This window comes from Micropterus salmoides, unplaced genomic scaffold (assembly GCF_014851395.1).
Source record: "Micropterus salmoides isolate LMB-PRFRI ecotype aquatic unplaced genomic scaffold, ASM1485139v1 Ms_hic_scaffold_3, whole genome shotgun sequence".
NCBI classification, from domain to species: domain Eukaryota; kingdom Metazoa; phylum Chordata; class Actinopteri; order Centrarchiformes; family Centrarchidae; genus Micropterus; species Micropterus salmoides.
The window spans coordinates 15,566,026-15,590,038 of NW_024042261.1; the positions used below are offsets into that span (position 1 = coordinate 15,566,026).

A 24,013-nucleotide genomic window follows, 5' to 3' on the forward strand; every position below is an offset into this window, starting at 1 on the left:
AGTAGTACAATATCTACACAATTCATAACCTGTCAAACATCACCAAGCTTGAGCACCAATCAACTCCAATTTCAGGAAATTATAATAAAGAGTTGGTTTAACTATAATTCTTACAAATATCCTCCACCTCAATGCTGCAAATCAGGGATCTCACTAACAATACCTGTAGTTTTACACACCAGCTTACTTGCCAGAACATTCTGAAGCATTTGTTTTTCTAAAATGGAGCTGGGACAACATATAAAAGCCAGAGGCAGAGACACTGCAAGTGATTACCAGTCTGTGAGGGCATGGCTGTGTTTATTTCTCAATTCTGCTTCTTAATCTCCTTCTGGCTTACTCACTAATTCACTCTTATCCTGACACTTGTTGTAGCAGTGTTACACAATATTCATATCAATCTAAAGATGTGTGATTAAAAACAATACTGATGATGATAATGATAAATGCAACGTATAAAAAGAGAAAGGTTATGAAAATCTCAAATAATTAGGATTAATATTAATTATCAAAAAATTGCGCAAAATCAAGTTTAAATATTTCATATAAATTATTGTCAATAGCAGCATATCTATCTTTGATCATATAACAAACAACACAGAAAATACCAAGGTCATGAAAAGCTCAGTTGAATGTTCTGAATACCATCACTAAACTCCACCTTTGCAAATAGGAAGCCTGTAATTAGGGCAGACAAGACTCATTTATTACTGACTTAAGATTCTGAAGAATCTTTACAAACAATTACACCGAATCACCTCTCTGTCAGTGCAACTAGTTGTTTTTTTCACTACTAACCAGTTACTCAGCTTTATTCTGGATGAACTATAAATACTGTGCAAAACAACTGGATCAGACATGACTGGACTGTATCATACATACAGTATGTACCTTCTATTGTCATTTTCCCCAAACACTCCCTTTGAGCTGCAAGAGATCCTGATGCTATAACATGTATGTGCAGTGATTCTGTGGCCTTTTCTGCATGGCAGTAAGTGTGAAAAAAAGGTCTACATAAACAGAAGAATTGTGCTAAACACCAACAGCACAACAAAGCAGCAGCATGCGTCCATTAGGCAATCATGAGCAATGAGCAATGAGCATGAGCAATCAACTGTAATAGACAATGATAAAGCTACTATAATCTGGGACGTGCCAAGTCAAATTGATAGAGAAACCAAGGCTAACAGACCCGACATTGTAGTGAAGGACAAGAAGGAGAGAAGTTGTCTGCTCGTTGACATGTCTGTCCCCACCAAAATGATGATGCCTCCCTAAAGACCACAGAAAAACTCTCCCAATATAAAGATCTGGAGATGGAAATTGAGAGAATGTGGGGGATGAAGACCACTACGATACCAGTGGTAATAGGTGCTCTTGATCTGGTCAAGAAAGGGATGGAAAAATACACCAACAAAATCCCTGGTAACATTAAGATACAAGAAATCCAGAGATCGTCCTCCTCAGCACTGCTCACATTTTTAAAGAGGACCTTATACATGAAATAAATCCATCACACCCTCATCACCATGTATTGGACTCGGCTCTATGAGTGAACAAAGCAGGACATTAAGAAATAATAATAATAATAAACAAAGTTCTTGGCTGTTTTACTGAAATTAACCTTGTTTTTCATTTGCCATGAACAAATAATAAGAAAGTTGTTATCTATCTTCCCACACACCTGGAGGCGCTGTCTCAAAAATCGTCACAGTACACGCATGCGCAGCTGGTCTGTTTTCAGACGAGTGGAAGCGAAAAAGGCAGAGCATCAAGTTTGTTATTTGTGAGGTTTAACTTAAACCAAAAGGTGCCCCAATGGATTTAGACACTGGAGCGTACGAACCAGGATTTGTTGGGATACGGTTTTGTCAAGAATGGTGAGTTTTTGGCCGAATAGAGGTTAGATCAGTTAACCTAGCTAATGTTTAAGTGTGGAAGCTACACGCATGTTAGCCTAGCGTTGTCTTTATAAATAACTATAGTTAAGTCTTACTTTGTAAAGGAATTGAAGGGCAAAATGAAAATGGAAAATCCATTAAACATACTGAGTTTGTTTTTCAGTAACAACATGTTATACCCTAAAGAAGACAAGGAGAACCGTATCCTGCTGTATGCGGTAAGTTAACGTTGACTTAAGTGACTGATAACTGGTAACGTTAGTGTGATCGCGCCTCTTGAGGTGACGTTAATTGACGTATAATAAATTATATAGTTATAACGACTACATAATAAAGTTGTGAGTGTACCAAATCATTTGGCGTAGTTTTAAAATGTCCTAAATTCGTCCCTTTTTTGTCAGGGCTACCTCTAACGTTAGTCCTGTTCGGGTCTGTCTCATTCACTGGAAGGTCCCTCAGGAAAGTTTAGAGAACATGCTGTAACGTTAAGCTGCTCTTTAACGGAGGTGGGGCAGCTAACCAAACTAACCAGTCTTTTCTCTTATAAAACTGAAAGGAAAAGAAAAATTACAATAAAGCACAAATCTTACCTTCGTGTCGCTTGTCCGGGACTGTTTCCCACACAGTGGTTGAACGAGGCTAATTAAACCTCAGGACTTAGTGGTCCATTATTGACACGAGTTCAGTTTATCTGGGAAGTAACACATAGGACGATGAGCACAGTGTTTTCAAGGAGTATTGAAATCATAAAGTTTGAACACCATCAAACTAGGGCTGAGCGGTATATCGGTATTATGAGGTATACATATATAATTTCAAAAGGGATATAAAATTAGACACTAACGTTGTTAATATGTTATGTCTTTATATATCATAGTCTGCTACTGATGGAGAAAGTCACCGGAGCAGACATACAGGGAGAAAGCAGGGCATGCTTATATGTTTGCAGCACAGGCACGTTTAGTTAGTTAGTGCTAAGCCCACTTAGGAGAAAATCCCGATATATATTTTATATCGGGATTCAGCCTAAGAGTACCAGGATATGACTTTTTGGTCTATATCGCACAGCCCTACATCAAATTTTAAAAAATTAAAAACTATTAAAAGTGACAATGTTTCAATGAAGTTGGGTTTTGCATCAATCTGAGTCATTCAAAATGTAGTGTATGTGCGGTGCAATAAGTAAGCGGTGACACAACAGGGATCACTCCTAACATGAAGATGGTTAGGCCTACACTGATATAGGCCAGTATACAGGGTAAAACTTCTGTCCCGTGCTAGGTTGTTGTTGTTGACTCTTACTGAACTAAAAAAACAAAACAAAATCTAGAGGGATGACTTGTCAGGCAGGCAGGCAATGTGAATGCCTATATTAATTTTCTGAATGCCCTGTGCACAGTGCAGGAACTGTGACTACCAACAAGAGGCGGACAACAGCTGCATCTATGTCAACAAGATCACCCACGAGGTTGAGTGAGTAAAAGAAACCACATTACCACATAAATTACCAAGATCTCGATTAGCTTGAAATTGACTGATATATCATTCTGTAGTTTTTTAATGCAGTTTCATCTCTGCATAATAAGAGGAACTTAACATCCACTGTAAATTTTGTTCTTGCTGACCTCCAGTTGTTTTAACTTGTCACCTTGTAGTAATGTATAGGTGCCCACAGGACCATGTGAGATCACTGTTGGGTGTGGGTACAGGTGCAACCAAGCACATTTGTCTTTTTCTGAGAAGCAGGCTTGAAACCTTTCATTCTAGCATTAGGTTGCTTACCCTGCTTGCAACCACTACAGCTTTTTTTTATAGTCACGAAAATGGTCACTGACAAATGAAGTTAAATGCGTCATCCATACACTTTCATGCGCACACTTCCTCACTTGACTACGGCAGTCCTGTCATATGTCATGATCTGTTTCAGAAATTGCCGAAATAACTTTTTTAATCATGGTTTAAACACATATTAAATGACTAAACATTTGCAATAGGGCATCGTTTGTAATGCCCATAATAGTAAAACCTTATATTGCACACTTTATGTATATAATGTCAGTCATTTGAAGGCTGATTGTCTGTAAGTCATCTAGCATCCTGACTCTGTTTTTCTCCAGCGAGCTGACACAGATCATTGCTGATGTATCTCAGGATCCAACACTACCAAGGACGGAGGATCACCCCTGTCCCAAGTACGTTTTACCATAATAAGTCGACATCCCTCCCTCCCTCTGGAGACCCCTTATCGTTCTTCTGATGTTTTTAGGTTAATAATTCTTGTGGTGTTTGTTTGATGCAATATTTAGTATCGTTGGATTTTTGGACATTCAGCACAGATAAACTGTTTTAGGAGAATTATAATCTGCATTAAGTAGGATTTGGCAATATGGCCAAAAATGTTATCACAATAAAAAATATCTTTCATATAAGTCATATCTTTCGATATCAATAATTATTACAAATAAATGTCAAGTCATTATTTATTTCTAGTTTAAAGGCAGATTTTTACTCCTGAGTGAAAGTTGAAGAAACCAGATGGTTAATTGTGGTTTTAAAATATTCTTATGGTCAGAACAAACACTTGATGCCATACAGTGGTTCACTTAACAAATCTGAGGTAGACCATTAAAAACAATTATGATAACATCTTTTTTCAACATACATGCATGAGTAAAGTTCAGTAAAATCTTTTTTCAGTCCCTTTTCCTTAACAAAATAAATATCTTAATAGAAAAATAAAGTGTTAACTCGTTTGTGATTCAAATGAATTAAATCAAACATTTATTGAGCATTTGTTATGTTGTTATTGAGGAAAATTATATTGCAATAATTATCATTATTGTTTGATTTTCCAGCCCTAGCATTAAGTGATTCTTGACCACAAAAGGAAAGAAAGTTGACTACTTAATTCCTAATTCACAGCAACAAGCCTATATGTAATGTATACTCCATCATGTCTGCACTGTATTACTGTCATGTAACGTTACACTCATACCAGAAACAGAGCAAACTTGTTTCCTGATTGGCGTCATCATTCTCACCACCTGACAAACGTCTGCAGAAACTTTGATTTGGAATTTATCTCTTTTTTTTTTTTTTTTTTATAAACCTGCCAAGTTCTGAGAATAACAGTAGTAGCTTTGCCTTACTGGATGACTGACCAGCCACACGTTTACTTCACCACTTTTCCATCTTAAACTGGGAATAAGTAGTTTCAAAGTTTTATATAGGCATGGCGGGCTGGAGTGATTAACCATACAAGCATACAAACCACATAAGGGTTAAAACTGCGTAGAGCTGCTAATTGTTACTTTATTAATTTTAATCATTTGGTGAAGAGCACCAGCATCCTTTTGCACTTTAACTGATTGAGAACTGAAACGTTGTGACATTGAGCGACTGTGTTCGCAGTGGTTTCATTGTTCTATGTCTCATCCTAGATGTGGTCACAAGGAGGCAGTGTTCTTCCAGTCCCACAGTATGAAGGCTGAGGTAATGATCTTTATTGGTGAAAAACATCATACATGACCTGTCGTCTTAATATTGTTTGTCTATGAATACGTTTACCAGCTTTTTGTGGTCAGCAGCATGCCATGTTTCAGCCATTAATGAAACGGGAAGGTCTACTATTTTAAGCGTATGTTGTGTTTTTCCTGACAGGATGCAATGAGACTGTACTACGTCTGCACAGCCCCCCACTGTGGGCACAGATGGACAGAGTAAAGCTGGTGATCAAGAGGAGGTCATACATTTGCATCTACAGTATTGCTGTTCACGAAAAAATATTCCTAGCAGCAGCTCATATAGAGCTCTTTTTTTTTTTATTCTCAGCACTGCTGATGTCTGTTGACCTTTTGTACGATGACTGGCAGTTTGTCAGACACAATCTTGTGAATATAATGTATTAATAGTTTTTTTTAACAGTTGTCATTTTCAAATGTGTTTTTGTTAGATTAAAATAATCTGCTGTTTCAAATGTCTCTGAGTATTTAATGAAACAAGTAACTGTGTAACACGTGCTGTAATTATTCACATTAGCAGACACACCCATACTTTTGGCAGCATGGACACTTAATTGGCCTCTTCAGTAGGGACAGGTCTCAAAACCTAGTATGAAACGGGCCCCGGGGCTACATGATAAGACTGTTAAATTGATAAGCTCCAAAATTAATGGTTCTTTTATCTGTACTTTTTAATGCTTTGGTGTAATTTCTTATTACACTAGAGTATCGCTCCTGCTCTGTGTGTTGGAGCTGTAGAAAGCCATATTTTAATAGAAGCACAGCGTGCTAGTTCAGCTAATAGAAAGCTATTACAAACTAGCTAAAATGAAATCTATCTCTTTGTAGTCCTAAGTGTTTCGCTTATTTTGCCACAAATCTTAAATTTGAAAAATTCTTGTAAACTGAGCTGCTGGCTGAGACAAACCGGGCCCTCCTTCCAGAATTCCTGTTCTAGAAACAACATTTAGTTATAGTTAAAATATTAAAATAAAAAAATGATTCTGTTTGGAAGTTTTTAAATATCTTTATTAAAAGCAATTGTTTATTATTGAAAAATAACTGATGAGATTGTTGATAGAGAACCAAACCAATAGGGAGTGTCAATTAAAATCCCAACGATACCCAGTTTTTAGACTACTTATTAACATCAGGGTTTGTTTCCTCCTATGGAAAAAAGCATACACGGTACTTGATATTGCAAAACAGATACTACTGATTTAACTCCCATGACTCTTGACATCATTCTGAAGCAGCCGTCTGTACCACAGATTTTCTGCCACTATGGAATACTGGCAGTATCATCTTCCTCTTTTTCAAAACATGTATATTCCAAACAACCTGTTGAGCAACTGAAGACTATTACTCAGCTAGCATGACCAGTGGGAAAACAATGTGTGTGCTCATAAAAAAAGACATGTGTATACATGAAACAACAAAGAACGCGGAAGGTGTACTTCCCATAACCACACCTCCTGAAACAGACTGCTTGATAATGCAGCTGCACAGTCTGCTGCTGATCAGTCATCAAAACCAAAGGCATCTGTGTATAACACTATGGACCATAAAGGTATGACAGAAAACAGCCATACCCTACAGACATTACACTCGTAAATGTTGCAGTTAATGTTGCTAATTACATTTTCAGTTATGACATAGGCCAGCATTTTTTGTTTTGAATATGCTTTTGACCATCTTCAAACTGCTTTTCAGTGAACGTTGTTTCAAGGTCGCAGTGGGGAGCAGCTGCCCCTCGACAAAAGATGACTTTGAAAGCTTCTGCCCAGAGAGTTGTCATACACCACACTGCCCTCCCAAGGTGCAGTGGCCGGAAAGAGTGCATGGACCGCCTTGTCAGCATTCAGAGAAGGCATATGACACAAAACGGCTTTGATGACATTGGATACAAGTGAGTAGCTCTGTTGCCTTTGTTGCTGAAACAGTCCAGGCAAATGTAACGTTTGAGTAATATTTATATAGTATTGTAAGTACAACTTGGATCTACTGGAGTAAAATTAGTTATGGATTCCTTCTAATGGGTTTCTGCAAGTTTCCAGTGCTACAGGATCGTCGACCATGCTTCCTGTATGTTTCAGTTTTATCGTCGGGGGAGATGGTACAGTGTATGAAGGGCGAGGCTGGGGTGTAGTAGGAGCACATACAAAAGGCAACAACCATGACTCACTGGGGATCGCCTTCATGGGTAATTTTAACAGTAAGTTTACTTATTTACTTTGTGCTTTCTGCCAACAAAAATGTGCATTAAATATCTCTGAACGAGTTTCTATAGGCCTTCAGGATTGTTTTTGTGTAGTCCAGATAACAGATATTCCAGTCCAGACAGTCCAGATATTTTTTGTGCTTAATATGCTTACTGCATATAATGATAATGCTACTTCTTCTGATTTCAGATGACACACCAAGTACAGAGTCAATATCCTCAGTCAAAAAGCTGCTGCGGGCTGGAGTCACTCAGGGCTTTTTACAGCGAGAGTTTGTCCTGTTTGGGCACAGAGATCTGGGAAACACAGAATGTCCAGGAGAAAAACTTTATGCTGCACTACCACAACTAAGGATTGCCCCATAAGGCTCACTACACAATGTGATGGCTTTGCGGGAAAATCCATCCCATACTTCCACATTGTTTGTATCATGAGTCTCTTTTGTTAACTACGGGAAGATCTGTGTTGTAACAAGTCCTGCAGGTTTCACCACCTATCAGATGTTTCTCTTACAGCAGAGGGAGGTATGACATAAGATGAGACCATTAGGTTCTAGCTGTCCGGAAGTGTAAAATGCTTAGTGTAGAAAATGAAAGTCAGTGTACTTCAGTGCATATGTTCAGATAGCTCTTTTTTTATCACTTTTTAATTTGGTTACATTCTATCAATTTAATTTACAGTTACATTTAATCTGTTCCAATGTTATACTAGAGGTCAGTCTTTTGGAAATAAACACCTGTTATCAGCAGTTATTATTTTTATTACTATTTGATTTATGTTTCATTAATGTGATCAATTCTCATTTTGCTTGCTCTCTCCCACAGAGGACAGGTTAAACCAGAGTAGCAGCAATCCCCTCCAAATAGAATGAATTTATATTTATATATATACAGTGGGTACGGAAAGTATTCAGACCCCTTTAAATTTTTCACTCTTTGTTTCATTGCAGCCATTTTCCAAAAATCAAAAAAGTTCATTTTATTTCTCAGTAATGTACACTCAGCACCCCATCTTGACTGAAAAAAACAGAAATGTAGAAATTTTTGCAAATTTATTAAAAAAGAAAAACTGAAATATCACATGGTCATAAGTATTCAGACCCTTTGCTCAGTATTTAGTAGAAGCTCCCTTTTGATCTAATACAGCCATGAGTCGTTTTGGGAAAGATGCAACAAGTTTTTCACATCTGGATTTGGGTATCCTCTGCCATTCCTCCTTGCAGATCCTCTCCAGTTCTGTCAGGTTGGATGGTAAACGTTGGTGGACAGCCATTTTCAGGTCTCTCCAGAGATGCTCAATTGGGTTTGAGTCAGGGCTCTGGCTGGGCCATTCAAGAACAGCCACGGAGTTGTTGAGAAGCCACTCCTTCGTTATTTTAGCGGTGTGCTTAGGGTCATTGTCTTGTTGGAAGGTAAACCTTCGGCCCAGTCTGAGGTCCAGAGCACTCTGGAAAAGGTTTTCGTCCAGGATATCACTGTACTTGGCCGCATTCATCTTTCCCTCGATTGCAACCAGTCGTCCTGTCCCTGCAGCTGAAAAACACCCCACAGCATGATGCTGCCACCACCATGCTTCACTGTTGAGACTGTATTGGACAGGTAATGAGCAGTGCCTGGTTTTCTCCACACATACCACTTAGAATTAAGGCCAAAAAGTTCTATCTTGGTCTCATCAGACCAGAGGATCTTATTTATCACCATCTTCGAGTCCTTCAGGTATTTTTTAGCAAACTCCATGCGGGCTTTCATGTGTCTTGCACTGAGGAGAGGCTTCCGTCGGGCCACTCTGCCATAAAGCCCCGACTGGTGGATTGCTGCAGTGATGGTTGACTTACTACAACTTTCTACCATCTCCCAACTGCATCTCTGGAGCTCAGCCACAGTGACCTTTGGGTTCTTCTTTACCTCTCTCACCAAGGCTCTTCTCCCCCGATAGCTCAGTTTGGCCGGACGGCCAGCTCTAGGAAGGGTTCTGGTCGCCCCAAACGTCTTCCATTTGAGGATTATGGAGGCCACTGTGCTCTTAGGAACCTTAAGTGCAGCAGAAATTTTTTTGTAACCTTGGCCAGATCTGTGCCTTGCCACAATTCTGTCTCTGAGCTCTTCAGGCAGTTCCTTTGACCTCATGATTCTCATTTGCTCTGACATGCACTGTGAGCTGTAAGGTCTTATATAGACAGGTGTGTGGCTTTCCTAATCAAGTCCAATCAGTATAATCAAACACAGCTGGACTCAAATGAAGGTGTAGAACCATCTCAAGGATGATCAGAAGAAATAGACAGCACCTGAGTTAAATATGAGTGTCACGGCAAAGGGTCTGAATACTTATGACCATGTGATATTTCAGTTTTTCTTTTTTAATAAATTTGCAAAAATTTCTACATTTCTGTTTTTTTCTGTCAAGATGGGGTGCTGAGTGTACATTACTGAGAAATAAAATGAACTTTTTTGATTTTTGGAAAATGGCTGCAATGAAACAAAGAGTGAAAAATTTAAAGGGGTCTGAATACTTTCCGTACCCACTGTATATATAGGCCAATAAAGTGTTTTAGCAACAGCCGTGTTCATATGCAAACGTCTTCAGGGTGCTGCTGCAATATCACTGTAAACAGCACAATACATGAAATCAAATATTTAACAGAGAAAAAGATCCAAGGGGATTACAAGTGTTGAGACAACAATGCATGCTTTCTGCAGCGCTTGAGACATTCCCAACAAGTGCTCACTTGTGCAGCGCAGGGATTATGGAGGGAAGCCCCTATCAAATTGACTAAGGTATAATGGTAACAGATTTTGTGTGGTTCTGGTCGTCATGTCTGATGTCTGGCATATGAACTGTAAAACACCCAGCATAACAGTTGATTTCATTAACTGAACATTGTTACAGTAATGGTAAAGTAACCTACAGTTGAATTGCAGCTGGTCAAACGATAGGTAAAGCATGGCCTCAGTCTGTGGTCCAGGCATGCAGACACATCAGCCAGTATCAAACAAAATTGTGTACCCATACATTTTTACTTGTTTCTTATTTAAATCAACCATTGTCTTAAGAATTGTCTTTAATTAGTAATTGTCTTGAGAGTAGTGAAGGTATGTGTAAGCCATAGGTACATGTCACTGTAGTGGCCAATCATCAGGTACTGACAAGTATGGAAGGTAAAAGATAATTTTGATGTAAGAAAGTATCTTTTTTACTTAATTCATTTTTGTTATTGCATTACCTGTTTTGTATTTAAACTCATCACACTGAAATTGTGTCTCAATAGATATATTTCATGCAAGTTGTTAGTGCTAATGTTTTAGCTCTAAGCTATAAGAGCTATAATGCCAGACATCAGCTAGTTCGTGTCTACAAAAGTTTGGGTTATTTGGAAATTAAAATGTTACAACCTACACCAAAAAAATTTATTTATATGTTTCATTTGAATTTCAGCATGTGATTGACACACGCACAGTAATGTTTAATTGTTTTATTTATATGTTCAAATGTTAATGTAACCCTGTAGCCTTCTCTGTGGGCCCATGGGGCCTGCATGCTAAGGAGTGCCATATGTCTGTTACCACTCTGACAGTGCAAGGCATTCAAGCACCAACACTTATGGTGCTTTCAGACCAACCTCGAATTTTCGCCTCACGACGAGTACTATATTCGCTGCAAGTGTTCACACACAACGCGAGAAGGCGATTTTAACGTGAATAAACACAACTACTACAACTGTATGAACCCAGAGTAAACATTTTGTATAGCAATAAACGGATTAAACTGATGCTGAAATAACTACAACATGATTAAACATATGAATTCATGCTTTGTCAGGTCTGTTAGCAAGACAGCAGGACAAAAACTTCTAAACTGTTTGTTTTCTGAATGGACTTTGGATCGATCAGGGCTATGCTATGGTAACTTGGTCACAGTGAAGTTGCTAGGGTCGTTAGCTCTGTTGTGACATATTTATATAAAAACCGGACAAAACTGGACATTACTTGGAGAAAATAAAGCGAGAAGGTTGAACTACCTGGTGAGTTGAGAAAACATGTCTGTAACTTTATTCCAGCTATCATTGTACTTTACTGTGACCCATAGCCCTGATCGATCCAAACTCCATTCAGAAAACAAACATTTTAGAAGTTGTTGACCAGTTGACCTGACAAAGCATGAATTTATATGTTTAACAAATCTGCATCATGTTGTAGTTGTTTCGGCATAAGTTTAATCCGTTTATTGCAATTTAATGACAGCAAAATGTTTACTTTGGGTTCATACAGTTGTAGTACAGGCGAGTTGTGTTTATTCACGTTATCCCGTTAAAATCGCCTTCTTGCATTGTGTGTGAACACTTGCAGCCAATGTACTCATGCGAGTAAAGTTGCGAGGCGAAAATTTGCGGTTGGTCTGAAAGCACCATTACACTAATATTCAGTTAGTGCCCATTATCTTTAAGACTGACAATAACTTAGATAGCCTACTTGAATCACCACCCCTACACACAGACACACATGCAGGAATGCACAGACTCAGTTATGTTAAAAAAATAATTAAATGTTGTAACTTTTTACTTTGAGCCTAAACCATGCATTTTATGTCTGTGTTGCTGAGATAACAGTTAGACTTTCTAATTACAGATACTTGCAACTAGTTTGCAGCACATTTTGAAGGCACTGGCTTAAAATAGCTCAGAGATACAGACGGAAAAAAAAAAATGTTACAACCATCCCCGGTCTCCCCTATTTATTTTAAGTCACATAGAGTCAGGAAAGGTTGTTTGGCTGCTGTTTTAAGAGCCTACCATCTTAACAGGAAAAAGAAACCGGTGAGCTTTTGTCAATTGTGAAATTTATTTAGGAATGTGAGCATGATATTGGCAGCAGCTGTGCTTACATGATGATCATTTTTAGGCTATATATTTTTGTCTGATCAGTAATGCATTTTCATTTCCAAATAAGATGTGCTTCTAGGTGCATTTCCCTTCTTTTAGAGTTAATAGGCTATATGAGCCCTATTTGCTCGAATGTTTTGCAAAGTATCTGTCGCTGCGTTTGTTTATCGACAAGAGCATTCAGGCTTCTATTCTTTCTTTTGATCGGAATTTTGCCAAATGATGATCAAAGGTGTTTAGCGATAAAAGGAGAGGAAATATGAGGCCAACCCAGAGGGCAAGGCGCGTGTGAGAGGGTTGAGTTTCACGAGTCACGGAAGTATTAATTGAAGCCAAGAGTTCACCGATCAGTCAAGTAAAGCACTACTTTTCGTAGGCAGCGAGTCCTGAGCTTCTGAGATCATGCGCGTTTGTTGTCACGCTGTCTGGCCAGTGCGTCTTTGGCTCCGCACCTCTTTCAATCAGCGCATCTTTGCTCTCTGGGAGCAGTTAGCCTACGCTCTCTGCTCCGATCACCGGGGCAGCTTCGAGGATTTTAGTTGTAACTTCGACCTTTAAGATGGAGGATTTGAAAACTTCGGACCGTTTTTTCCACAAGTCCTCATTCAGCATCAGCAGCCTGTTGTGGAGACGAGAGGGAGTGATAGGTAACCCGGAGGCTCCTTCTCCGTCCCAGAAGCTGCGCTCCGCACATCCAGAGATATCTAGTCAAGAAGAAAACTTTGTCAATGAAAAGAACTGCGAACACCCAAAACAGTGCACTAAAGCAGAAACCAAACCGGTGACTGCAAGTGGAAAACGAGAAGGAAATAAGGGAGACTCAAAGAAAAGCGGGGGAGCAGAAGAGAGTATTAAACCTGAGAAACCTCCTTTCAGTTATAACGCGCTCATCATGATGGCGATCCGCCAGAGCCCAGAACGACGTCTCACACTCAACGGAATCTATGAGTTTATAATGAACAACTTTCCATACTACCGACAGAACAGACAAGGTTGGCAAAATTCAATCAGGCACAACTTGAGTCTGAACAAGTGTTTCGTTAAAGTGCCGCGCCACTATGATGACCCGGGTAAAGGCAACTACTGGATGCTGGACCCCTGCAGTGAGGATGTGTTTATAGGTGGCACATCAGGGAAACTCCGGCGCAGGGCCACAGCTGGCTCCAGGACCAAGCTTGCACTAAAAAAGGGAGGAGGTCGTCTGATGTCCTCCAGCAGGGCAACCAGTGTCACCTTGGCCGCAGCGGGTCCATTTTACTGGCCGGTTCCGCCGTTTCTGCCTCTCCAGTCACCAGTGCGCACCCACCTTGGCGCAGGGACTTATCTGAGTGCTCACCACCGCTTCCCCAACCACGCCACATCGCTTGTTTCACAGCGGTCCCGGCTGAGTGCAACAAGTTCTGCAGACGCCGACCGGTTCGTGCAGACGCACCAGGAGATGTCTTACATTGGAGTCAGCTGCGCGCAATCCCGTCACCATCAGATTGGCGCTGCCTGCACCGCTTTCTCCACATCCATCCCCGCATGCACCCTGCCGCTGTCTGACCCGTGCTCTTTTAACATGATCTCTGGACAAGCCAGCTACTTTTACTCTCACCAAATACCATGTACCGCAACGTTTACTCCACGTCAAGAGGAGTGCGCCCCGTCTAAGACGTCTCCGGGACAATTCTTATCCAAGACCGTTCACTCAGACCTTGGGGGATGTTGTAATGACATTCCAAATTATTGCCCTCAAGCCAGTTCAAGCCCTCCTACTTCTTGGAATATAGATAAATAGGGTAACAGTCATAGTAGGCCTACCCAATATCTAAGCTTTAAAATATTCCTGTTTAATTTAGACGTAGATGTAAAAAGCCAGAGCGTCCTAACGAGAACCCGCAAAACTGGAATTTCTTGAGTTTATTAAAGCCTGGTCAATTAAAACTACCCGCAATATTGTCCTACCTATATTTCTTTGTGTTACAGCGAAGTAGGTCTATATCTAAATTGAAATGGAAAACGTTTTGCAGTAGAGTTGTGTCATTTAATAATTTCCAAAAAAGAAAAACTGCTGATGAATAAACAACATGCAGTGTCTCACATACATTCAAATTTAAGCAAACGGGTTTTTTTTCACCATATCCAAAAATATGCAAAAATATATGCACGAGTTAACCTATTTTAAAACACGTCAGTGTATCAGAGACGTAGCCTACGTTGTTTTAAATTGATATAGCTACCTGGTCTGCATCTGTTAACTGAAACTATATTCCTGTTTTAGAAACGGTCTCCACTTATTGAACTTCTATGAATTATTTCAGTATAGAAACCGAAGTGATGTTTGCGCGCATGTCGCTGTTTTGGGCCTGATGCCATCATCTGAAATGATCCTACTGCAAAATGACTAAGAATGAAATAAATGAAAATGAAAATATGAATCTCTCTTAAGTTATTCGTTTGCCTGCATGTTGACCATAACCTTTTAACGCTATGTAGCCTAGTTGAAGTTGTGATATGATAAGAGTAGGCTTATAGGCGAGAAGAACACGTTCAACTAACTTAATTTTAAAATGTAATGAAATAATTTTTGGTCCAAGGAGGTGAAATCGTTTTGAAGTATAGAAACATGTAAGCCAATATGGAAGGAAAAAAAAACATAAACGATAATTAAACTGCTCTTTTGCTGCATTTATTGTCTTCTACTTAGTTAATGTTGCAACTAAATAATATTACATTAGACTATTTTAATTAGCCTACATGTAATTAAACGATGAATAATACATTTTTAATTGTGTTTTCTTTCACTTCATTAAAACTGTTGTTGATTGTTCTTATTTGGCTGTGTTATTATTAGGCTAAATGTTTCACTCGGGAGGTTTGAGCCCACACAACAACGAATAGGCTATAGACTGATTTGACAATTTAAAGAAGCCTAAAATTTGAGAGGCCTCTTTATGGGCATGCAGTAATCTACTTTTTCCCCTCCCACTTAAGATCAACAGTTCAAATGTGCACCTGAAGCTTTATTGAAGAGACATCATGTTGAAACAGCGCGCAGACTGTAACTTCAGTAGGTAGACATTTCCAGTCCCGCTGATCTTATTGATCTGTCTTGTGTTTCACCCGGCACTGACATCACTGCCTGTTAAACTTTCCCTCACCTCTCCCAGTCTTTCCCCCTAAGATAGGCTATAAATTCATAAAATAAAAAAATAAATAAAAAGATGCACGAGGATACTGATTGGAGCCGCTTTCTGGACGGCTGCCTCCTTCAGACAAAAGACTCTTTATACCAAAAGACCCTAGCCCGTCACCTTCCCAAGCCCAGTCACATTCACAGTCGCCTGTGGTTAAAGCAGACTGGGACTGGATCGGGTAACTTCACTGTTGGCAAACTCACGGTCTACATAGATACAAAGATAGTAATATTTTCATTACTGGCGTGCGTAATTGTGGTCGCAGCAAAGCGCACCGGGGCAGGGCTGTGAATCAACAGGTGAGTTTTATCGCCAGAGGCAGGAGCAAAAAGATACTGTTTGCTGTTAAATAACCAGCTCTACTAATGATAACCACAAAGCTGTAAATCACCCTGCAATATCCATGCTGATCATGTGCTAAAAGTTCCATCCATCCATCCATTGTCACCCGCTTATCCTGTGTACAGGGTCGCTGGGGGCTAAAAGTTGCGTATTTTAAATAATAAGGTGGTTTTTGCTCAACAGAGTTCCTAGTGTCTGATGGAATTGTGCCACCAAGATCAATATAAAGTAAAACAGACTATACTTAAATCATTTAAGGGACTGTACAAAAATTAGATGGGAAGGGAGTTACAAAAGGTGGAGAGACTTTTTATTGTGGAAAGGAGGTAGTGTAATGTTTTTAGGGTAGCAGTGGATGGTTTTTAATTTTTATAATCACAAATGTATATTTTATTTCAATCTAACCTTGTTTTTTTATTGTAACAACCAATACAAATAAAAAAACACATACACATGTGCCATGTGCAGGTTGTCTCTATATGAATTTATTTTACCCATCAAAATCAGACATTATGACCGATATGTCACTTCTGTGAATCAGAATAGATGTGGATCATCATAGTTATTAGTAACTGATTGTTTTCTCTCCACAGAGCCATGTCTACAGCAGCTGCCACCTTCACTATTTTGCACCATAAACAACAGCAGAACAGTAATATGTGTCAAAGTGCACTTGAAATATATTAAGTTCTACATCACACATTTAAAACATGTTCCTCTCCAGCGGGGAAAGCATTTCTTTTTTATTAAAAGAGAAATTTAACATTCAGTCACCCTCTGCATCATTTCCACACAGTCCCTAAATAAAGCAATGCTTTGGGCCATAACCAAATGTTATCGTACACATTATTAAGTTGTTTCAGAGTAATAGAAGTATTTTCTTCTTGCCTATCTGCACTGGTTGTAGCTTAATCTCTGCTCTCTTAATTGGGTTACAGCAAAAGTGTTTTCATTTCGCAGCAGTCCCATCACATGTAGGCTAATGATACACTGAGCTCATTTTACAGTCCCACTGCTCAACAGTTTAAGATGCAAGTCTTTTGGCTGAGGTAGGTGTGCTTCATAAAGATATAATGCAGCTCTGGAAATCAATCCTACACACTCGCCTCTCTCAACAGCACACAGGCTGCTATTATCCACAGCAAGTGGCTTCCACAGGTAGATCTGCCACCCTTTGAAATAAGGTGGGTGGGTTGTACACCCCCGGCGTCTGTCTGTCTCTTGCCAGAAAGCCAATCTCTCAGTGTCTTATTGCTGCTGTGTAGATAATAGCCTACATCCCTGTCTCTCACTCTCTCACACACACACTTTCCCCTCGTTCTTGTAGTGTTAAAGAACAAACAAAGACTTATCTGTTTGGGTCTGCGGTATCACTTTGGCTTCTCCCTCTCTTTTCCTGTGACAATTTCTTTAACAGACAGTGGATATGTTTTTTAAATGAGAAATCAACTTCTTCTCTTCCTCTCTGGTCTCATACCACCAGCATGTAGTGGAAGAATGGATTTTCAGATACTTTTAAGTGAAAATAGCGGTACTTTTAAACTGTACACTGTAAAACTGCTCCAGAAAGATTTCTGCATTTTCAATACTGAGTTCATTCTCTAATTGCTATCAGCTATATGTGCTTACAGAATCAAAAGTAAACACATTATACTGTAGAATATAGCTAGCTTATATATATATATTGTATTTTATATGCCCACAACTATATTTGTCAAATGATTGTAGTGGAGTAAAAATATCTACAATATACCTTTGAGATGTAATGGAGAATATAACATGTAGGAACTTGAGTACAAGCAAATGTTTCTAAAAATTATACTTTACTAATTTACCAGTGATGGAATGTAACTAAATACATTTATTCAATTACTGCTCTTAGGTAGGCTACTTAAGTGCAGTAATTGAGTAAATTATAGGCTACCATTGTTTGTACTTTTTGCTCCACTACATTTATTTGACATCTTTAGATATGTATTGCTTTGCAAATTCAGATTATTACTACAAAATATATATCAATTAATACATGATGATATATTATTATAGATTAGGCTACACATAAGTACCATATAAAATGGCCTAGTTAAAATTAGCTCCAGCTGCAACATTAGTAATGCTTACACATCAATAATCATAATCCAATAATATCATAGTGCATATCAAAAGTCTACACACCCCTGTTAAAATGCCAGGTTGTTGTGATGTAAAATAATGAGACAAAGATAAATCATGTCAGAACTTTTTCTACCTTTAATGAGAACAATTCAATTGAAAAACAAATTGAAATCCTCGAGGGGGGTAGACTTCTCATATCTACTGCAGGAGGAAGGAGGTAGGTTTATTTGTTACATTACAACAGGTTGTAAAGTGCAATTAAGTTTTAAACTCCCTTCTGCTACGTAGCAGACAATAGTAGATCTAAATAAAGTATATTCAATGAAGCAGATGAATTTGAATTTAAAAGTCTCATAGCTTGGGGGGGCTGCTCTGCAGTCTGGTGGTGCGACAGAAGATTCTTCTATATCTCTTCCCAGGGTGAAAAGGCTGTGGCAAGGGTGGGTGCTGTGCTTTAATATCAAATGCATGGCTGGTTTGATGTAACACTTTCAGGACGGTGTAGTAGTAACCCGGTAGTTGTTACAAAATGTTGAAGCGCGTATTCGTTGACCCGGAAGTAGGTCGATGCACGCGAGTCTGGTAGAAACGTTGCAGTCGCAGACACGAAGGAAACGTTACCTGGTGGAGACGAGACGAGCGGGATACGATCTGAGATAACCGTCTTTATAAATCAGCAACCATGTAAGTATCTATGATGATTAAACAGTCTTTAGAAGGATGGTCATTTTCGGTCTCAGAGCCTGAGCTCTGAATCGGAGCAAATAATAGCTAAAGGCTGTAATGCTAAGCTAATTAGGCCAGCATTTTATGAGAGTCTGCAACCAAGGCCGGTTAGCTAGAATATATAAACATTTTCAGGTCTAGCTATGTTATAACTACGTTACTCTTACAGTATACAATTAAAATTCCTGATTCATTCATGTTTAAACTGTTTTGGTTTAAAACTGAAAAGCTACGAGTCTGAAGGCACACAAAAGCTTTGTACTACGCTAGTTAGCCAAATGCTAACATCAAGAAAAGTTTTGAGCATGCGCTTTCTTGCTTGTGTTCAGTTACCTTGAAACAGCTTGTAATAAATAACGTTATTCGGTTGGGATAATCTAGCTTTCAGTCTTTGCCAAAAGGTTAAGTTAATTGTCTTGCATCGTCTTGCATGAGAGCTATATCCGTATTAGCAGAAATGAAAGGGAAAAATGAAGTGTAAAAGCTCTATCCACCTCCTGAAAGTTACATTTGTGTTAGTGGAAAAGTTTCCATGGTGGGTGTGTGTGTGTGTTTTCGGGCATATATTTGTTAATGCTCTGATAATAATAAATGTGTGAACCGAACTGTAACGTTAAACTTAACGGTTTTCTTCTGATATTTACTGTGGTTATATTAATATATTACTGAGTACAAGTGAAGTGAATCAGTTTACTTTAGTAATGTCTACACTGTGGTGTTTTATTTTGGTCCAAGTCTGTAAGCTGTGGAAACACATTCTTTGTTATCTAAATGTGATGTTAACTTTTGTTTTGTTCTGTTGATGGTTAATGAACTCCAACAAAATGGCACAGTGAAAAACATGTATAGAGAAGAGTATACAACAAAAAGCAATACAACCCAACCTCTGGGACAGTAATAAAGAATGAAAACAACACTGTTACTTTATTAAGCAAAAATACATCGTAATGATTCATTCAAACAACAAAGAACTGGTTAATTTTTAGATTTGAATTTTAATGATTTTAATGTAAATCTTTTATTTGATTTTCCCATGAAACAGAAAACGGATTGCTATTTGCTTTTGCATATTTAAAAACAATGACAGGGAGGGAGTTGTTGCAGATATTGATTGGCGTTTACAGTGGGTACTATATTCCCTGTTGGTCTGTGAGACTGTGTTTGGTCCAAACAGGCCAGTGGCTGGCCAATCAACTTGCCCGGCATACTTTTTTTTTCTGGCCCTGGGCCATCAGGCCATTGCTTATGTCGAACCCTGTATAGTCCTGCCACACTAATGCCATTCTGATAATACATACATAATTATTTATTGTCAACATCTTAATTGGTATTGTTTTGCATGTTTTTCAGGAGTCTATTAACAAAACCCAAGTCGGAGATGACCCCTGAGGAGCTCCAGAAACGAGAGGAAGAGGAGTTCAACACTGGCCCTCTGTCTGTGCTCACCCAGTCAGTCAAGAACAACACTCAGGTCCTCATTAACTGTCGCAACAACAAGAAGCTGCTCGGAAGAGTCAAGGCTTTTGACAGGTAGTGAGCTCCCCTGACTTATTACTTAGCGGGTTTGAGAGGATAATATGAGATGAGTATTTTATTAAATAAAATAGTTTTGTAAGATTTCACAGCCTTGTTATCACTTTTAATTCAAGATGGTATTTTTCTGATATCACTAACCAGAAAGTCCTTTTGATGTTGTTACAATAATTCATTGTGCTTACTTTCCACAAGAGGGCTTTAAACGCTTTGATATAACCATTATAGCAATAAATGACGGTCTAAAAACACCTGTCCTGATTTTAAGGCTGCAACTAACAATAATTATTATAACTGATTAATCTGCCGATTTATTTGAACAAATAATCATTTAGTCTATAAATTATTTTTTTTAAATAGAGAATCCGTGTAATCCAAGTCGTTTTTTGTTTTTTCTGTTTTTAAACCCAAACAGAAAAACAAAGCAGCTGCCTTTTGTTCTATCTATGACCGGTGTTGTATCCTTACTGGTTTTCAAATTAACTGGTTGATGTACACGTGCGCCTGTTGTTTGCGGTCTTCATGAACCAGAGAGAATGATCATGGCGTACTGGACAGTCAGTGGTCGTTCCCTGGCTAGATGAAGTTCGATGCTCCTGTTTTACGCATAGCCTAATCCATGTGCCTACCACAGCTGGAGGCTCTCCGCAGCGCTGCGAAACCTTCTAGATTCTTCCATCTCACGAAGAAAATAAAGGTCAGGCGGAAACCGTGTAGAGAAGCTGAACAAAAATTACCCGCATCTTTTAATCCAGGCCGATTTAACTAATAACAGTTCATGTTTGCTGTGTACCATTGGATGTGCTCACAACTATCACTGAATTAATTTGATATTGAAAAAATCTTAAAAACCAGAGGATTCTTAGGCAACTTCTTGCTAGTGAGTTACAAACTGAACGGTGAGCCTCTTGTTTTTCTAACTAATAACCCACCTATATTGATGTTCAAGCTCATCTTAATTACATTTAATCAGGCACCGCCTTCGCCCAAGTGTATCTGCTGCAGGTTTAGTGTAGCAGATACGTGTTACAAGTGTAACACACAAAGCTATATGAATCGGTCATATTAAAAAAACAAAATCAATATTTTTACGTTTTGTTTTTAAAACAGAAAAACAAAAACATTTTTCTTTGTTTTCTGTTTTTCTGCTTTGGTTTTAAAACGGAAAAACCAAAAAACAACTTGGGTTTTTGTTTTTTTCCAATATGGTTTTGAAATGAAATAATGAAATGAACCATACACGGATTCCATAGCCACAAGTGATGTATTAAAATTGTTTCCTTTGTCCAACCAACTGTCTAAAACCTAAAGATTCATTTACTCTCGTAAATGACAAAGACAAGCAGCATCTCATCATTTAAGAGGTGGAAACCAGTAAATATTTTTGACATTTTAGCTTGTAAAATAACTGAAACGATGAAGTAATGTATTATCAAAATAGTTGGCGATTCATTTTCTTTCCATCGATTAATTGACTAATCGTTGTAGTTCTACCTGATTTATTACTGAACACTCGGCTGACTTAAAGATATTTGGTTAAAATACCTGATACAATAATACATATCAAATCAATTGCTGCATACGTTTACTTCAATCCAAGGTATATATCATTGGGCCTCAGACAAGAACATTTTCGTATTCTTATCCTAACGTTTTGTGAGGTTTCTTCGTATGAGTATTGGATTTACCAAACTCTTAACTGGAAACAACCTACATGTCTTAAATTGCTCATTCATTCATTCATGGGTTACATGTGAGATTTGCTTATTAGCATAATTAATTGCTATACAAGGCCAGCTGTTCCACTCCCTGTGTGGGCATGTTTCATTCATAAAAATGTTTTTGTTTTTTCAATTTGAAAAGAATAATACAGCTCTCCACAACATGTCACCAGAGCAACGCTGTGCGACAGACAAAAAGGAAATCCATCCATGACTAATATGAGAGGTAGTCAAGGTGGTGTGACAGTCCTGGAGATATTAAATGGGATAATAATATAGACTAGACTTGGTAATTTTACACTGAGGATTGTACTGGACAGAGGCCGGAATAAAGACTCTGAGACACCTGTCAAAGTGAGACATGTATCAGTCTCTGTGCCAAAACATGCCAATAAAAACCCCAAAATATTAAAAAAACAACCTCTCAAATAGTAAATTGGCATGCTGTCATGATAATATGGTGAACAGAATATTTATTTTGCTTTCAGTTTGTCTTGAGTTTTATGTTTTACAGTAGTAAATATCTGTGTCATTTAAACTCTAAATTTATTTAGATTAAGGTATTATGATTCTAAAGACAATCAAGTGTTTTTTCCCCATGGAGAAAGGCAGACGACAGGCCTGCACCACTCCTGACTTTTGTTCATATCTAAGAGAAAATTCAAAGTGTGTGTGAATACCACAAATTATCTTAAATTACCTGTGTGTGCCATTTAAGAATAAATCTGTATACAAGAGTGATTTGTGCTTGAGGCTCATTGACTTATATTCATTTCTTTTAAAAATCAGTAATAACATGTTTCAGAGTTTTACATCCTTTCTGTCCTTTCAGGCACTGCAACATGGTCTTGGAGAATGTGAAGGAGATGTGGACAGAAGTTCCCAAGAGCGGGAAGGGAAAGAAGAAGTCTAAGCCTGTGAATAAGGACCGCTACATTTCTAAAATGTTCCTGAGGGGGGACTCTGTCATCATTGTGCTGAGAAATCCTCTGATCACAGGAAAATGAACTCTTTATACTATAGGCGCCCAGCTGAACCAGTCTCAGGGGCTTCTTCTCTTTGTTTTTGTGGGGGGGGGTTTTTTGTTTGTTTGTTTTTTTTTTTAAATAAATGATTTGAAGGCAGTGGCGGTGGACTACCATTAATGGAAACGTCTTTGTTTGGTTGTTATTTTGTGGTTGGATCACTGCTGTCACTACTGGGTAACATGCATAGTGTCAAAATTATGTTTGTTCTCTTTGGAGAATAAACATTATTTTCACACCTGGTTTTGCGTAGTGTTCTGTATTTTTCATTTTAATAATAAAAGTGATGACTAGATTGAAAGTGTGTATTTTTTTATTTAATCTTCCATGTGTTTTGGTTTTTACTAATAATCACACTTAAGTTTCAAATCTCCGTTATTTTAACAATTTTCATTATTTTTTGGGAGATTATATTATACCAGTAGTTTCCATTGTTGCTACCCAATTAGATTTTGTGGATCTCACTTATGTATAGTACACTACATCAGATGTATGAGAAACGCTCGGCGAAGATTTTTTTTCTTGGCTATCCTTGCAGCCTCCTCCTCCTCCCGCTGTCACCCTTTTCACTCTCCCCTGACAGCATCTTAGGTGTCGGGCTTGATTTCACTCAGCAGCGCTCAATATGCGACAAACTGCCGTTTAAAGGCCCACTGCATTATTGATGAGACCAGATGTGCTGACTGTCACTTCACACCCTCATCTCTCTCCATTTCAAGCTGTGCCCCTCTGCCGCTCGGCCCCTCCTGACCACTTTGTTAATTGTCTTAATAGCTTAACAGCTAGTCTCGCCTTACTTCACTCTAACAGTTGGCGCCTAACCTCTGCTCTTTGGTGCTCTCAAATTTAGTGGTCATGTACGGGATTGTGATT

The 24,013-nt window shown here is 38.6% G+C and overlaps 4 protein-coding genes across 4 annotated transcripts; all 4 read left to right on the plus strand.

Moving 5' to 3' along the window:
• The first annotated feature begins 1,719 nt into the window (after positions 1-1,719).
• On the plus strand, positions 1,720-5,877 carry polr2i (RNA polymerase II subunit I). The gene is made up of 6 exons (XM_038694070.1): positions 1,720-1,880; positions 2,065-2,119; positions 3,301-3,374; positions 4,019-4,093; positions 5,342-5,393; positions 5,562-5,877. Exons 1-6 carry the CDS (start codon positions 1,819-1,821, stop codon positions 5,622-5,624), a joined length of 381 nt encoding a protein of 126 aa, XP_038549998.1. The 5' UTR covers positions 1,720-1,818; the 3' UTR covers positions 5,625-5,877.
• Positions 5,878-6,880: 1,003 nt separating this feature from the next.
• On the plus strand, positions 6,881-8,384 carry pglyrp5 (peptidoglycan recognition protein 5). The gene is made up of 4 exons (XM_038692339.1): positions 6,881-6,971; positions 7,115-7,310; positions 7,498-7,616; positions 7,813-8,384. Exons 1-4 carry the CDS (start codon positions 6,959-6,961, stop codon positions 7,986-7,988), a joined length of 504 nt encoding a protein of 167 aa, XP_038548267.1. The 5' UTR covers positions 6,881-6,958; the 3' UTR covers positions 7,989-8,384.
• A 4,087-nt stretch (positions 8,385-12,471) lies between these two features.
• foxg1c (forkhead box G1c) lies at positions 12,472-15,234 on the plus strand. Its single transcript, XM_038692446.1, has one exon. The coding sequence runs from the start codon at positions 13,059-13,061 to the stop codon at positions 14,277-14,279; it is 1,221 nt and encodes a 406-aa protein (XP_038548374.1). The 5' UTR covers positions 12,472-13,058; the 3' UTR covers positions 14,280-15,234.
• Positions 15,235-18,663: 3,429 nt separating this feature from the next.
• snrpd2 (small nuclear ribonucleoprotein D2 polypeptide) lies at positions 18,664-23,441 on the plus strand. The gene is made up of 3 exons (XM_038693943.1): positions 18,664-18,819; positions 20,212-20,391; positions 22,948-23,441. Coding segments are annotated over exons 1-3 (357 nt in total). The 5' UTR covers positions 18,664-18,817; the 3' UTR covers positions 23,123-23,441.
• Positions 23,442-24,013: the final 572 nt, after the last annotated feature.

Coding starts and splice junctions, on each gene's coding strand:
- polr2i (XM_038694070.1), top strand. CDS start 1,819: ATGGATTTAGACACTGGAGCGTACGAACCAGGATTTGTTGGGATACGG. Junction 1,881..2,064: donor ATACGGTTTTGTCAAGAATG/GTGAGTTTTTGG, acceptor TTTGTTTTTCAG/TAACAACATGTTATACCCTA. Junction 2,120..3,300: donor ACCGTATCCTGCTGTATGCG/GTAAGTTAACGT, acceptor CCCTGTGCACAG/TGCAGGAACTGTGACTACCA.
- pglyrp5 (XM_038692339.1), top strand. Junction 7,311..7,497: donor TTTGATGACATTGGATACAA/GTGAGTAGCTCT, acceptor TGTATGTTTCAG/TTTTATCGTCGGGGGAGATG. Junction 7,617..7,812: donor CTTCATGGGTAATTTTAACA/GTAAGTTTACTT, acceptor TTCTGATTTCAG/ATGACACACCAAGTACAGAG.
- foxg1c (XM_038692446.1), top strand. CDS start 13,059: ATGGAGGATTTGAAAACTTCGGACCGTTTTTTCCACAAGTCCTCATTC.
- snrpd2 (XM_038693943.1), top strand. Junction 20,392..22,947: donor AGAGTCAAGGCTTTTGACAG/GTAGTGAGCTCC, acceptor CTGTCCTTTCAG/GCACTGCAACATGGTCTTGG.